The sequence below is a fragment of the Cherax quadricarinatus genome, chromosome 53 (assembly GCF_038502225.1).
Source record: "Cherax quadricarinatus isolate ZL_2023a chromosome 53, ASM3850222v1, whole genome shotgun sequence".
NCBI classification, from domain to species: Eukaryota; Metazoa; Arthropoda; class Malacostraca; order Decapoda; family Parastacidae; genus Cherax; species Cherax quadricarinatus.
Window position 1 is genome coordinate 14,501,614 of NC_091344.1, and position 14,877 is coordinate 14,516,490.

Consider the following 14,877-nt stretch of genomic DNA (forward strand, 5'->3'; position numbering starts at 1 on the left):
GAACTGGTGCTCCCACAAGGTACTAAGTGGTCCCAGATTTTTTTAATACTGTGCACACCGAGTATTAAGACCTATTCTCTCGTGTCAAGGCAACTCAGGCCTATCATCCCAATTTTGAAGGAATTGAAAATAAAACATTGATCTACGTTCAGAGCGCTATGCGAGCAAACGTACATCTATGTTTGGACACTTTAAGGGTTAATAGTAATAAAAAAATTAATAAGCTGAAAAAACCTTGGGAACAAATTGATTTGGCAGTTAAAAGGAAAAGAGGGAAGATGTTAAATGGGGATGAGAAGTGGGAAGTAGAACTGGAAAGATGGAGGGGAACATTTTGAAGAGTTGTTAAATGTTGATGCTGAAAGAAAGATAGATGGTGATTTCTTTCATTAAGCAGAGAGAAATAATATCTGGCAAAAGTGAGAAAGAGCCAAAGGTGAGTGTGGGATACTTATGCAAGGCAATGAATAGAATGAGAGGGGGTAAAGCAGCTGGATCAGGTGAGATTAAAAGTAAGATGCTAAAAATAGATGGGGGATATGATTTTGGAGTGGTTGGTATTTATGATCAATACATGCATCATAGAAGGGATGATATCTAAGGATTAGCAAAGAGAATACATAATTCCTTTGCATAAGGGAAAAAGGGGACAGAAGAGACATTAAGAATTATTATTCTTTTGACAAACTGGTTGTATCCCACTGAGGCAGAGTGACCCAAAAAGAAAAACAAAAGTTTCTCTTTATAGCTTTAGTAATGTATATAGGAGAAGGGGTTAACAGTAAGAATTATAGGAGAATAAGTCTTTTGAGTATACCAGTGTATGATAAAATCATTAATGAAAGAGTTAGGGGAAAAGGCAGAAAGCAGGACTGCAGAGGAATAAGGAGAATTTTGGAAGGGAATGGGATGTGTAAACCAGGTGTTTATATTAAATATGAAGTGGAAATTGCCACAGTTGATTCTGAAGAAAAGTTGCATATGTTGATGAAGGAATTTGGGAGGTGTGTGCAAAAGAAGGTATTACAAGTGAACATAAAAAAGAGCAAGGTGATGAGCATAAAAACAAAAGCTTAAGCAATTAAATATTGGATATCAGACTGGAGGGAATATGGAGGCAGTGAATTTGCAAGTATTTAGATATCCGAGAGTGGACATGTTTGCAGATAAGTCTATGAAAGATATTGTGAACCATAGAATAGATGAGGGGTAAAATAAAGCAGGCAGTGTGTTTAGGCACCTGCAGAAAGTTTATTTATGGAGGCAAAAATGGGGAGTGCACCAGCATATAGTGATACCAATACTTTTACACAAGTGTCAGGTATAGTCTTTAAACTTTGCAGAGTGGAGGAGACTGGAGGCAGTGGAGATGTTACATTTGAAAGCAATGAGTGATGTGTATGTCATACAGAAAATTAGGAAGACAGAAATTAGAGGATGGTATGGGGTTACAAAATGTATAATACACCGGATGGAGATTAGGTTGTTGAGGTAATTTGGTCATTTTAAAAGGATGGAACAAAATAGGTTGACAAAGAGGGTACATATAATGGGGTGGAGTGAAGGAGGGGTAGGGGTCATTTTGAGAAGGGTTGGAGGGAGGGGGTGAAGGATCTTTTAAGTAGTAAAGGCTTCAGCATCACAGAGGTGTGTGGGAGCATGTTAGATAGGAGTGAGTGAATTAAAATGATTGGCATGCTGTTAAAGTGTTAGCAAGGTAACATTTACAAAGGGATTCAGGAACCAGTTAGCCAAACTTAAGTCTGGAAGGTGGGAAGCACAGTACCTATACTCTGTAGATGGACTGCCGCAGTTCAGAGTTGTCAACTGAATTGTGATGGCTGTACATTTCAGACAAGACATTGAATAAATGATGGTAAATGAGTTTCCTACTTTTTTGGGTCACCCAGCCTTGATGGGAGATGGCCGATATGGTAAGGAAGAACAAAGACCCTTCTTTGTTACCATTCTTGCAATCAGAAGGCATGATTATTGAGTCATGTGATGACTGAGAGTGGTTAAGTGTATGGGAGTGACATAGACGTATGGCTCTTCTTTAATTGAAAATCAAAACAATGTGAACTCCATCTGCAGTGGCTCCGGTGACAGACTGAAATACATGCTCAAGAGGGTAACAGGCACCTCTGATGGACCCTGCAACAGCATGAGGAAAATGCTTCATGGACTTCGAAGGATGAAAAATTCCTGTCTGCATCAGGGATACATCAGCGCACAATTAGAGAACACATTTATACCTCTTACTCACCTTTCTAGCTTTAGCAGGAACTATCACACAATTATTCCTCTCAGTATTAACCTCCTGTGCCTCTGTTTTGCTCCTCATATTTACTTGCTGCACTCAAGAGGCCTCTAACAGCAAAACCCACTGTCTACTCACTACAGTAGTTAAAAGCCAGTTAAAAGCCGGTGACACAGAAATGTTTTTTTTAACCCTTTCACTGTTGGTGCCATAGAACTACGACTCACAAGCCAGTGTTGGTGCTGTAGTACTATGCCAAAATTCTAGCGGCTTCAAATCTAGCGGGAGAAAGCTGGTAGACCTACATATGAGAGAATGGGTCTGAGTGGTCAGTGTGTACAGTATAAAAAAACATCCTGCAGCACGCAGTACATAATGAGAGAAAAAAAAAAACTCTGACCGTGTTTTTGGGTTAAAACACTGACTTTGCAGTGTATTTTTGTATGGTATTTACGGTCGTATTCTTGTTTTCTTGGTCTCATTTGATAGAATGGAAGATACGTTACAGAAATAGAGATGATTTTGAATGGTTTTCAGACTAAAAGTACCTTGAAATTGAGCACAAGCTAGCGGAAATCTTTGATTGTTGCCGATGTTCAAGAGTAAACAAATCATGCCATGCGTTCAATACACGTCAACTGGTGAGTCTAATATTTTTTCAAAAATGCGCTGATATTATTTATACCCTTTTTACAATAATGCAGTAGTCTGCATAACAGTAACTCTTCTACTTTTTGTGTGAATAAAACTTAAAAATGGAAAGCAAGTGTAATATAAGAGGGGCCTGGAGACATGACTAATAAACAGAAAAATTTTTATTTTAGTGCTAGGAATGTCTGCATTGTTTATTATGGCCCCTATTTTAAAATTGGCCTTACTTGAATTGTGTATGAAATTGGCCAAATTACCAATTTCTGATCACTTTATTGGGTTATTGAAATCAGTAAATGAGCAGTGTCTTGTACTCAATCGATATAACAAATGGAGTTCTAGTGAAATAGCTATGAGTCTAGTTGACTAGAACAATGGAATTGGTTGAAAATAGGGCTCAAAGTAGGCAAAATTGCCAATGTGGAAATATTGCCTAGACTGCTAACTTCGCAAGAGGGTAATTCCGTAAGTTTTCCATCAAATTTTGTACTTCAGGTGTCATTATGATCATTTTATAAGAAAAAGTAATTTTTTTTTTTAATTTTCTGACACTGAGAGCAAGTTTGTGAGCAGGTGACCAGGTGGAACCCTGGTGACTGATTAGGAACTGTAACAATGGCACACAAAAACAAAGGCAAAAGCTATAGAATGGTGACAGGACTCCAGTAACATCACACAGACTGGAACTCTTGATCAGAGGAAGGGTGGTGTAGACTAAAATGCTGAAATATTTCTCAGTTTGGGTACTACCATTGAGGATCTGAGCAAAGCCCCACACTCAGTTGTAGTAGTTGACCAAGGCCAATCTCTGACTAGTCAGAGAAACCCTGAACAATACATTCATTCCATGGACTAGAATTAGTAATAGCCAACAAGCAACGATGCATAGCTTCAAGCGCTAACCCATAACCACATGTGGATGTAACCAATGACAGGGGTCTAAGATATCAATCTGACCTAGATTTTAGCATATGCCCCGCCATGTCACCAAGGCATGGTATAACTGGATATTTATACTGAAGTAACATCCTGTGACAATAAAGAAATCTAGACAAGGTGACACGTGTCTAGATTTTCCCATTTAACCCTTTCAGGGTCGCCAGGCCCTCTCCGAGACTTGTTCTTAGGGTCGCCAAATTTAAAAAAAAAATTATTTTTTCTATGAAAAGATAGAGAATCTTTTCCCGATCATAATGACACCAAAAGTATGAAATTTGATGGAAAACTTACGGAATTATGCTCTCGTGAAGTTAGCGGTCTCGACGATGTTTACACATCGGCAATTTTGCCCACTTTGAGCCCTATTTTCAGCCAATTCCAGTGTACTAGTCGACAAATCATCATAACTATTTCGTTAGAACTCCATTTTTTCTATTGAATGAGTACAAGAAACCACCCATTTCCCAATTTCAACAATCCAATACAGTGGTCAGAATTTAGCAATTTTGTCAATTTCACACAAATTTCAAAAGATGCCAATTTCCAAATAGGGTCCAGAATAAACAAGAAAGACATTCCAAGCACTAAAATAACATTTCCTCTGCTCATTAGTCACGTCCCCACGCCCCGCTTACATTCTTTTGCTTTCCACTTTGAATTTTTATTCTCACAAAAAATAGAAGATTTACTGTTATGCAGACTACTGCATTAGTGTAGAAATGGTATAAATAATATCGGCGCACTTGTGAAAGAATATCAGACTCACCAGTTGATGTGTATTGGACGCTTAGCATGATTTGTTTACTTTTGAACTTTGGTAAAAATCGAACATTTCTACTACTTTGAGCTCAATTTCAAGGTGCTTTTCATTGTAAAACCAGTCAAAATCATCTCAATTTCTGTAGTATGTCTTCCATTCTATAAAATGAGACCAGGAAAACTAGAATACAACAATAAATACCATACGAAAATACAGTGCAAAGTTGCTGTTTTAATCCAAAAACACGGTCAAATTTTTTTTTTTTATCATTACGCGCTGTGTGCTGCAGGATTTTTTTTATACTGCGCACACTGACCACATAGACCCATTCTTTCATATGTAGGCCTACCAGCTTTCTCTCACTAGATTTGAGGGCACTAGAATTTAGGCGTACTAGTATGTCAAAAACCCTGGTGCGTAAGCCGTACTAGTATGTCCGAAACCCTGAAAGGGTTAAAATCCCAGACAGTTTTTCTGGAACCAAGCACGAAAACTCCTGAATGGACCCCTGGCAGAATAATAATGAACAATATGTAATGGTGATGTCAGGAAATGAACATGCCCCTATACTAATAATGACTTGACAGAGAAACATTTATTCACTAACGGACAACAATTAGGATTTCTAAATTATTTATTTTACTATTATATAATCCCATTTATGTAGGAAAGAGGGAAATTATTTCCCAGTAAAAGTAGGCCTTAGACAAGGATGTGTGATGTCACCGTGGTTGTTTAATATATTTATAGATGGGGTTGTAAGAGAAGTAAATGCGAGGGTCTTGGCAAGAGGCGTGGAGTTAAAAGATAAAGAATCACACACAAAGTGGGAGTTGTCACAGTTGCTCTTTGCTGATGACACTGTGCTCTTGGGAGATTCTGAAGAGAAGTTGCAGAGATTGGTGGATGAATTTGGTAGGGTATGCAAAAGAAGAAGATTAAAAGTGAATACAGGAAAGAGTAAGGTTATGAGGATAACAAAAAGATTAGGTGATGAAAGATTGGATACCAGATTGGAGGGAGAGAGTATGGAGGAGGTGAATGTATTCAGATATTTGGGAGTGGACGTGTCAGCGGATGGGTCTATGAAAGATGAGGTGAATCATAGAATTGATGAGGGGAAAAGGGTGAGTGGTGCACTTAAGAGTCTGTGGAGACAAAGAACTTTGTCCTTGGAGGCAAAGAGGAGAATGTATGAGAGTATAGTTTTACCAACGCTCTTATATGGGTGTGAAGCATGGGTTTGTAGATGAATGGTTCACAGAACTGACATGTTGATAAATTAGACACATGTGCAACTATTGGGTATCTTTACTGAGGAAACATTTCGCCACACAGTGGCTTCATCAGTCCATACATAGGAGAAACTTGAAGAACAGGAGGAGAATGAGGTAATCAGTCCCTCAACCTTGAGTCGATGTGTTCAGTCCATCAATCTTGAGTAGAATACGGCATATGAGTGGAGAAGCAGCTTATAAACTGTACGGCAGGAGAGGTGCAGCAGTCATAGGTGGTGTCACATTTGTTCAATGTGGAAGTAGGTCGTGCCCAAGAATTAGGCAAGCGAAGAATTCCTAAGTATTAAGATCCCAAGAAGTTGCAGTGTCTGACAGACACTGCTTAAGAATTCTTAGGAATTCTTCGCTTGCCTAATTCTTGGGCACGACCTACTTCCACATTGAACAAATGTGACACCACCTATGACTGCTGCACCTCTCCTGCCGTACAGTTTATAAGCTGCTTCTCCGCTCATATGCCGTATTCTACTCAAGATTGATGGACTGAACACATCGACTCAAGGTTGAGGGACTGATTACCTCATTCTCCTCCTGTTCTTCAAGTTTCTCCTATGTATGGACTGATGAAGCCACTGTGTGGCGAAACGTTTCCTCAATAAAGATACCCAAGAGTTGCACATGTGTCTAATTTATCAGTGAAGCATGGGTGATGAATGTTGCAGCGAGGAGAAGGCTGGAGGCAGTGGAGATGTCATGTCTGAGGGCAATGTGTGGTGTGAATATAATGCAGAGAATTCGTAGTTTGGAAGTTAGGAGGAGGTGCGGGATTACCAAAACTGTTGTCCAGAGGGCTGAGGAAGGGTTGTTGAGGTGGTTCGGACATGTAGAGAGAATGGAGCGAAACAGAATGACTTCAAGAGTGTATCAGTCTGTAGTGGAAGGAAGGCGGGGTAGGGGTCGGCCTAGGAAAGGTTGGAGAGAGGGGGTAAAGGAGGTTTTGTGTGCGAGGGGCTTGGACTTCCAGCAGGCATGCGTGAGCGTGTTTGATAGGAGTGAATGGAGACAAATGGTTTTTAATACTTGACGTGCTGTTGGAGTGTGAGCAAAGTAACATTTATGAAGGGGTTCAGGGAAACCGGCAGGCCGGACTTGAGTCCTGGAGATGGGAAGTACAGTGCCTGCACTCTGAAGGAGGGGTGTTAATGTTGCAGTTTAAAAACTGTAGTGTAAAGCACCCTTCTGGCAAGACAGTGATGGAGTGAATGATGGTGAAAGTTTTTCTTTTTCGGGCCACCCTGCCTTGGTGGGAATCGGCCAGTGTGATAATAAATAAAATAAAAAAATAATCCCATTACTCCATGGGGAAGTGGAGAAGAATCCTTCCTCTGTAAACCATGCATGTCATAAGAGGCAACTAAAATGCCAGGAGCAAGGGGCTAGCAACCTCTTCTCCTGTGTAAATTACTAAATGTAAAAAGAAAAAACTTTAGTTTCTTCTTTTTTGGGTCAATCTGCCTCAGTGGTAGACAGCTGGTGCATTAAAAAATAAAATTCACCAATTAACTTTATTCACAATAATTACCTTAACCAAAATTATGTACCCTATGCAGGACAACACAAGCTGATTCACTAGTACAGTCCTTCCACCTCTGGAAGATGTAACCATACAGCTGTGAATGAGAGTATTAGGGGCAATACAGGAGATGAGCCTCCTCTTGAGTTAGCATCAACAGCATCCTGCTATCACTCTATGGTCAATATATCCCATCTTGGTGTAAATTAGCCATCACAACAAACAGCTTAGTGAGGCCAAAGACCAACATCACCGAATAACAATTCCAAGCCAAAATGACTCTTTTTTCCAGTTTGTAGACACATCAAATTCAAGAACAACTAAGGTTGTGGTTCAGTAAGGAGAGACAGGAGACAAACTTTGAGTGTTTAACTGAACACTCCCAGGTAATGATCTGACAGGATGACCTTCCACCTACTGTACAGATGACTCTACCCAGTATGCCTGGATGGACTTACTTGATAGCCTTCCACTCACTGTACATGGGAAGGACTTACTGGGTGGCCTTCTATCCACTTTTTGTGGAGAGGCCTGGTTCCACCTGCTCTGCACAAGATGGCCATCCACCCACTGTACATGGGATGGGTGGCATTCCATCCTGCTATAAATGGGATGGCCTTTGACCCACTATACATGAGATGGATTTACAGGGTGACCTTCCACCCACTGTACATTGGACAGCTTTCCATAAACTGTACACAGGGGTGACCTTCCACCTGCAGTACATGGGAAGGACTCAAAGAAAAACTTTCCACCCATGTGCCTCATCTGCTGCACATAGACAAAATTTTACCACAAAACCTCCCTGGGACTGTCCTATGTCATCCAGAGGAGGGAGTGTACTTTTATCTCCACCACAGTTTTGGTGTACTCACACTGGTTTGCTTCACTCCATACCCATGCTTCTAGGTTTGGCCCAGCCCCTTCCCGCATTTCCTTGATATAGGGATGAGACAGGCGAAGGGGTAACAACACTGGGGAACCATTGCTGTAAAGTAGTCAGATATTAGTACTAAACATGACATCACTTTGAAGCTGGCAACAAAACAAATGCTCACTGACAAAATCAGTGTAGTAATGTGTACGGCTACAATAAGACAGCACCAGATGCAACAATTACTGGTTCATGCAACATATTAATTCTAGTGAAAAAATGGAAAACCTCCCAAACCCAGCAACCCTGTGCATCTGATGTCAATACAGTGACTGCAACACAACATCCCTCAACCTAACAACTCTGTGTTTATGACCTCAATACTGTGAATGCAACACAACACCAGCTCATTTAATATTACTTTTTACTATATGTTAATATCTTTCATGCATTTTATCATACTCAAGTGATGTTAAGTTTAATTTTGATAAGAGATACATTAGACAGGTACACCATTTTTCATGAAGAGCAAGCTGCATGGTAAGCCCACCCTTGATACACAAAACAGCTGCATCCAGTTTATATTATGGTTTCCAATATACTTGAGTATACAGCTAAAAAATGATAAAACATTATATAGAAAGAACACTTTTTTTTATGTAATATAATTTTTAGTTATAACTCTACCGTACACTTTTCCTGGTATACTCAGTAAACTTATTCCTCTATAATTTTTACAATCTCTTTTGTCCCCTTTCCCTTTATATAAAGGGACTATACATGCTCTCCACCAATCCCTACGTACCTTCCCCTCTTTCATACATTTATTAAACAAAAGTACCAACCACTCCAACACTATATCCCCCCCTGCTTTTAACATTTCTGTCATGATCCCATCAGTTCCAGCTGCTTTACCCCCTTTCATTCTATGTAATGCCTCACGTACCTCCCCCACACTTACATTCTGCTCTTCTTCACTCCTAAAAGATGGTATATCTCCCTGGCCAGTGCATGAAATTACCGCCTCCCTTTCTTCCTCAACATTTAAAAGTTCCTCAAAATATTTTTGCCATCTACCTAATACCTCCATCTCCCCATCTACTAACTCCCCTACTCTGTTTTTAACTGACAAATCCATACGTTCCCTAGGCTTTCTTAACTTGTTTAACTCACTCCAAAATTTTTTCTTATTTTCATCAAAATTTCTTGACAGTGCCTCTCCCATTCTATCATCTGCTCTGCTTTTGCACTCTCTCACCACTCTCTTCACCTTTCTTTTACTCTCCATATACTCTGCTCTTCTTATAACACTTCTGCTTTGTAAAAAACCTCTCATAAGCTAACTTTTTCTCTTTTATCACACCCTTTACTTCATCATTCCACCAATCACTCCTCTTTCCTCCTGCCCCCACCCTCCTATAACCACAAACTTCTGCCCCACATTCTAATACTGCATTTTTAAAACTCATCCAACCCTCTTCAACCCCCCTACTACTCATCTTTGCACTAGTCCACCTTTCTGCCAATAGTCACTTATATCTCACCCGAACTTCCTCCTCCCTTAGTTTATACACTTTCACCTCCCTCCTACTTGTTGTTGCCACCTTCCTCTTGTCCCATCTACCTCTTACTCTAACTGTAGCTACAAGTAAATAATGATCCAATATATCAGTTACATCCTGGAGCCTACCCATCAACCTTTTGTCCACCAATACATAATCTAACAAACTACTTTCATTACGTGCTACATCATACCTTGTATATTTATTCATCCTCTTTTTCATAAAATATGTATTACTTATTACCAAATCTCTTTCTACACATAGCTCAATTAAAGGCTCCCCATTTACATTTACCCATGGCACCCCAAATTTACCTACTACTCCCTCCACAACATTTTTACCCACTTTAGCATTGAAATCCCCAACCACAAGTACTGTCACACTTGGTTCAAAACTCCCCACGCATTCACTCAACATTTCCCAAAATCTCTCTCTCTCCTCTACACTTCTCTCTTCTCCAGGTGCATATACGCTTACTATAACCCACTTTTCACATCCAACCTTTATTTTACTCCACATAATCCTTGAATTAATACATTTATAGTCCCTCTTTTCCTGCCATATCTTATCCTTCAACATTATTGCTACTCCTTCTTTAGCTCTAACTCTATTTGAAACCCCTGATCTAATCCCATTTATTCCTCTCCACTGAAACTCTCCCACCCCCTCCAGCTTTGTTTCACTTAAAGCCAGGACATCCAGCTTCTTCTCATTCATAACATCCACAATCATCTCTTTCTTATCATTTGCACAACATCCACGCACATTCAGACTTCCCACTTTGACAATTTTCTTCTTCTTATTCTTTTTAGTAATCTTTACAGGAAAAGGGGTTACTAGCCCATTGTTCCCAGCATTTTAGTTGACTTTTACAACACGCATGGCTTAAGGAGGAAAGATTCTTATTCCACTTCCCCATGGATATAAAAAGAAAAGTACTAAGAACAAGAACTAAGAAAATATCAAAGAAAACTCAGGTGAGTGTGTATATATAAATGTGTACATGTATGTTTAGTGTGACCTAAGTGTAAGTAGAAGTAGCAAGATGTACCTGTAACCTTGCATATTTATGAGACAGACAAAAGACACCAGCAATCCTACCATCATGTAAAACAATTACAGGCTTTCGTTTTACACTCACTTGGCAGGACGGTAGTACCTCCCTGGGTGGTTGCTGTCTATCAACCTATTAAAAATGAGAAATAAAGGTATATTGGCAACACTTCTGCAAGCGGCAGGACTTGCCGTCAGATGAGCATTAATGCCAACTTCACAGCCTCATATCTCGGTAAGTACTAGCCCTAATTTTTTTTTCCATTTTAATCCTATAACACTTAGAAAAATGTTCTCTTTATTTCTAAAAAAAAAAAAAAAAAAAAAAAAAAATTCAAAATATTCGGGGCACTGGGGAATAGAACGTCAGACCAAAACTGGAATAAGCAGCTGCAATATGGTGGTATCCACAATTTAAAAGTTTTTACGTAAAACAACAAAAAAAAAAGTCCTGAGACAGGCTACAGAATGGCTCCTGGAGCTGGGAGAGAGGAACTATAAAACACTGAAAAACCTTTGTTGGCAAATTGAAAGGCAAAAAAATTGTTGTCACACGACACCCACATAAAGGAAATACAGTATTACAAATCAACCACTGAAGATGGGGAGCTAAGAATAGCTCTGTTCTTGTAGAATAAGGATAAATAATCACAAATAAATTATCACAAACAGTAGACACACACACAAAGGAAAATTAATAAATTGTAAGGGGGGAATACTATTAAGATCATATGTACACAAACATAATAAAAACAATACTATGTACATAGTATTTTAATACAGTAAGGGCAATATGAGACTAAATGAAAAAATTAGCAAGCCACAGTAAATAAAAAAAATACAAGACACAATGAAAATTACCAAGCTACAATGAAAATTACCAAGCCACAATGAAAATTTGCAAGCCACAGTGAAGATTAGCAAGTCACAATGAAAAGTGGCAAGTCACAATGAAAAATGGCAAGTCACAATGAAAAGTGGCAAGTCACAATGAAAAATGGCAAGTCACAATGAAAAGTGGCAAGTCACAATGAAAATTAGCAGGCCATAATGAAAATTGGCAAGCCACAATGAAAATTAGCAAGTGCCACAATGTAAATTAGCAAGCCACAATGAAAATCTTCATTACACCTATTAGCAACCAAAGCCAAATGTCTTCAAAGAAAATACAAGAATAACTATGACAATTTACCAATGATGAGTACAAAATTATACATATATATGATTAAAGCTATAGTATTTACCTATCGTAGTTACAGACATAATCTCTAGGAAAAATAATACCGCATCCCATGACATCTCCTTTGTGGCAGCGTGGGCCAAACAAAGAACCCACGGTACTCCCAGTGAAGACTCTCCCATCATCTGCATGATAGGCAATGCTTCCTCTGTTCCAACCTGGGTGACGATTTTTTGGGTACTCCTGAAGAGGAAGGACAGCTTTACTTTAAAATATATAAAATTAAATGATGAAATGAGGAAGGTATTATCATCCCCTACAACAGTACAGTACTGCAGATATTCATCAGAACTTTGTAAAATGATTGCTGTTATAATAAATATAACTCCTAGGAGAAACTGGAGGGAGGGGGCTAAAAGAAGCTTCATATGCAAGAGGCTTGGACATCCAGCAAGCGTGTGTGAGCGTGTTCAATAGGAGTGAGTAGAGGCAAGTGGTTTTTATGACCTGATGTGCTGTTGGAGTGTGAGCAAAGTAACATTTATGAAGGGATTCAGGGAAGCCCATTTGTCAGACTGGATGTGACCAGTACAGTGCCTGCATTTTGAAGGAGAGGTGAGGATACTGCAGTTTGGAGGGGCACGTTGGTGCACCTCTGGCAAGACAGTGATAGAGTAAGTGTTGGTGACAATTTCTTCTTTTTAGAGTCACTCTGCCTTATTGAGAGATGGCTGGTATTTGAAAAAAACTTAACCAAATTCTTTTACAAAATGCAACCATCAAGCTCAATAACCCTCACAAACATCTGTGTATTTTAAGGACAAAACAGTTGGAACCTTAGTTTTTTATGACAGGCTAAATACCAAGGATGAGAAACCTTGAGCCTGACTTTTGTTCCTCTAGCTACAAATAAATACTGAAATAACAGGAGGGTAATCATATAATTAGTTCCCATCTATTTCACCAGATTACCCAGGTGCATAGTTACAAAGTAATACAGTAGATCAACATTGTATTATCCTAATACACAGGTAAAAGTTCTAGATTACAGATGTAGAAATCCTACACAGTATTAATATCTGGCAAGTCCCTGGGTCAGCTAATTTCCTATGTTGATTTCAAATCTTTTCTTCTTTATACCTTGCTCTTCAGCACCTTTTTCTTAAATAATTCTTTAGTATTTACATCTTTTACTTCTTTAAAGGAATAAACAGTTTTATACCATTTTAGTGTATGCTGCAGAATGTAAGAATAAAGGAATGCTGCAGTAAGCCTACTGGTCCACTGCTCTCTCTTTTCTGAATATCTGTTATTTGACTTATCTGATCTTGAATTCTTACTGTGTTAACTCATTTCCTTAATTTTTTTTTTAACAAGCTGGCAGTCTCCCATCGAGGTAGGGTATTATGAAAAATAAACACTTTCACCATCATTCACATTATCACTGTCTTGCCAGAGGTACACAGGTATGACAGTTTAAATGTTGCTCTGAACAGCAAATATCCCAAACCCCTCCTTTACTGCAGGCACTGTACTTCTCACCTCCAGGACAAAAGTCCTGGCTTCAGGTTATTTACACAAGTTATCAAGTCACTGTTTTTTATACTATACCATAAATTTTGTTTCCCCACAGTCATATTTTGTCTCTAGCTAAGATCTTCATGATCTTTACCTCTATTACTAGTTCATTCTTTTTCTTAAAGCTCATCAATTTAGAAAAAGATATACATGAAGCAGAATGACCATGAAAAGCCATACAGTAAAGGAAAAATTTATAAGTGCTGAAAATCTCAATTCAATATAAAATAGCATTAACCCCTTCTCCTGAATACATTACTAAATGTACAAAGAAGAAAGATGTTCTTCTTTTTTTGGGTCATTCTACCTTGGTGAGAGATGGCTAGTGTTAAAAATAAGCCATTAAAAAATAAAGTAGCATACAAATTTGAGCTGCAATTGCATACCTTCTTTGTCAATCCAATGGTTATATAACCTGAACGTCCTGGATCAACAATCTCCATTTCAAAATAATGTGAGGTTGTGTTCAATGGAGCACGAGCCTGGGCAAGGCCAACATCAACTAGACTTTTCCCTCGACCACAGTATTCCAGCATCTAATGGAAGTACACATACTGGTTAATTAACTAAGATCACAGAAACAATTAAGAACACAAAGTTTTTTAATAATCTATAGTAATTTAATACAGCCACTTCTCACTTAGCGACATACTTGTTTACCGACGCCTTGGATTTGCGATGGGCTCTCTGACCAGTATTCACACCTAAATAATGTACAGTGGAACCCCGGATTTTGCACGTACCAGATATCGGACTTTTCGGATTTCAGACACTTTTTTGTGCAAAATTTTGATTCCAATTTCAGACTTTGTCCCAGGAATCGCACGTATCAGAAGCGTCCACCAGCCAGGACGCTGCTTCAGTCTGGCTCTGTCACTGGTTGAGTAAGCATTCATCTGAATCATTTCGTAACTTTTGTGCTTGTTTATTGATTGTGACTGCGAAATAAGCCACCATGGGCCCAAAGAAAGTTCCTAGTGCCAGCCCTTTGGTAAAGGGCTAAGAGAGAGAGGGAAGACTGCCTTATTCAGTGATTCTACGATATGTACAAAACTAAAGCAGCAGGAGTCGATAAAGGCTATAGTACCATCCAGCAACAAAGTGTAGCATTAACCCTTTCAGGGTTTCCGACGTACTAGTACAGCTTACGCGCCAGGGTTTTTGACGCATAAATTCTAGCGCCCTCAAATCTAGCAAGAGAAAGCTGGT

The 14,877-nt window shown here is 39.0% G+C and overlaps 1 protein-coding gene across 4 annotated transcripts in view; it reads right to left on the reverse strand.

Annotated features, from left to right (window-relative positions):
* Positions 1 to 14,877, reverse strand: part of LOC128692327 (SPRY domain-containing protein 3-like) — a 138,116-nt gene that overhangs the window by 47,339 nt on the left and 75,900 nt on the right. For 3 of the 4 annotated variants that reach the window (XM_070096348.1, XM_070096349.1, XM_070096351.1), the window contains exons 7-8: positions 14,055 to 14,204; positions 12,155 to 12,333 (exon numbers count right to left, since the gene is read on the reverse strand). In XM_070096348.1, coding sequence (XP_069952449.1) covers positions 12,155 to 12,333; positions 14,055 to 14,204 — 329 coding nt within the window. Of the gene's footprint in view, positions 1 to 7,214; positions 8,410 to 12,154; positions 12,334 to 14,054; positions 14,205 to 14,877 lie in introns of those variants that run through there. The other variant, XM_070096352.1, reaches the window with a different exon arrangement.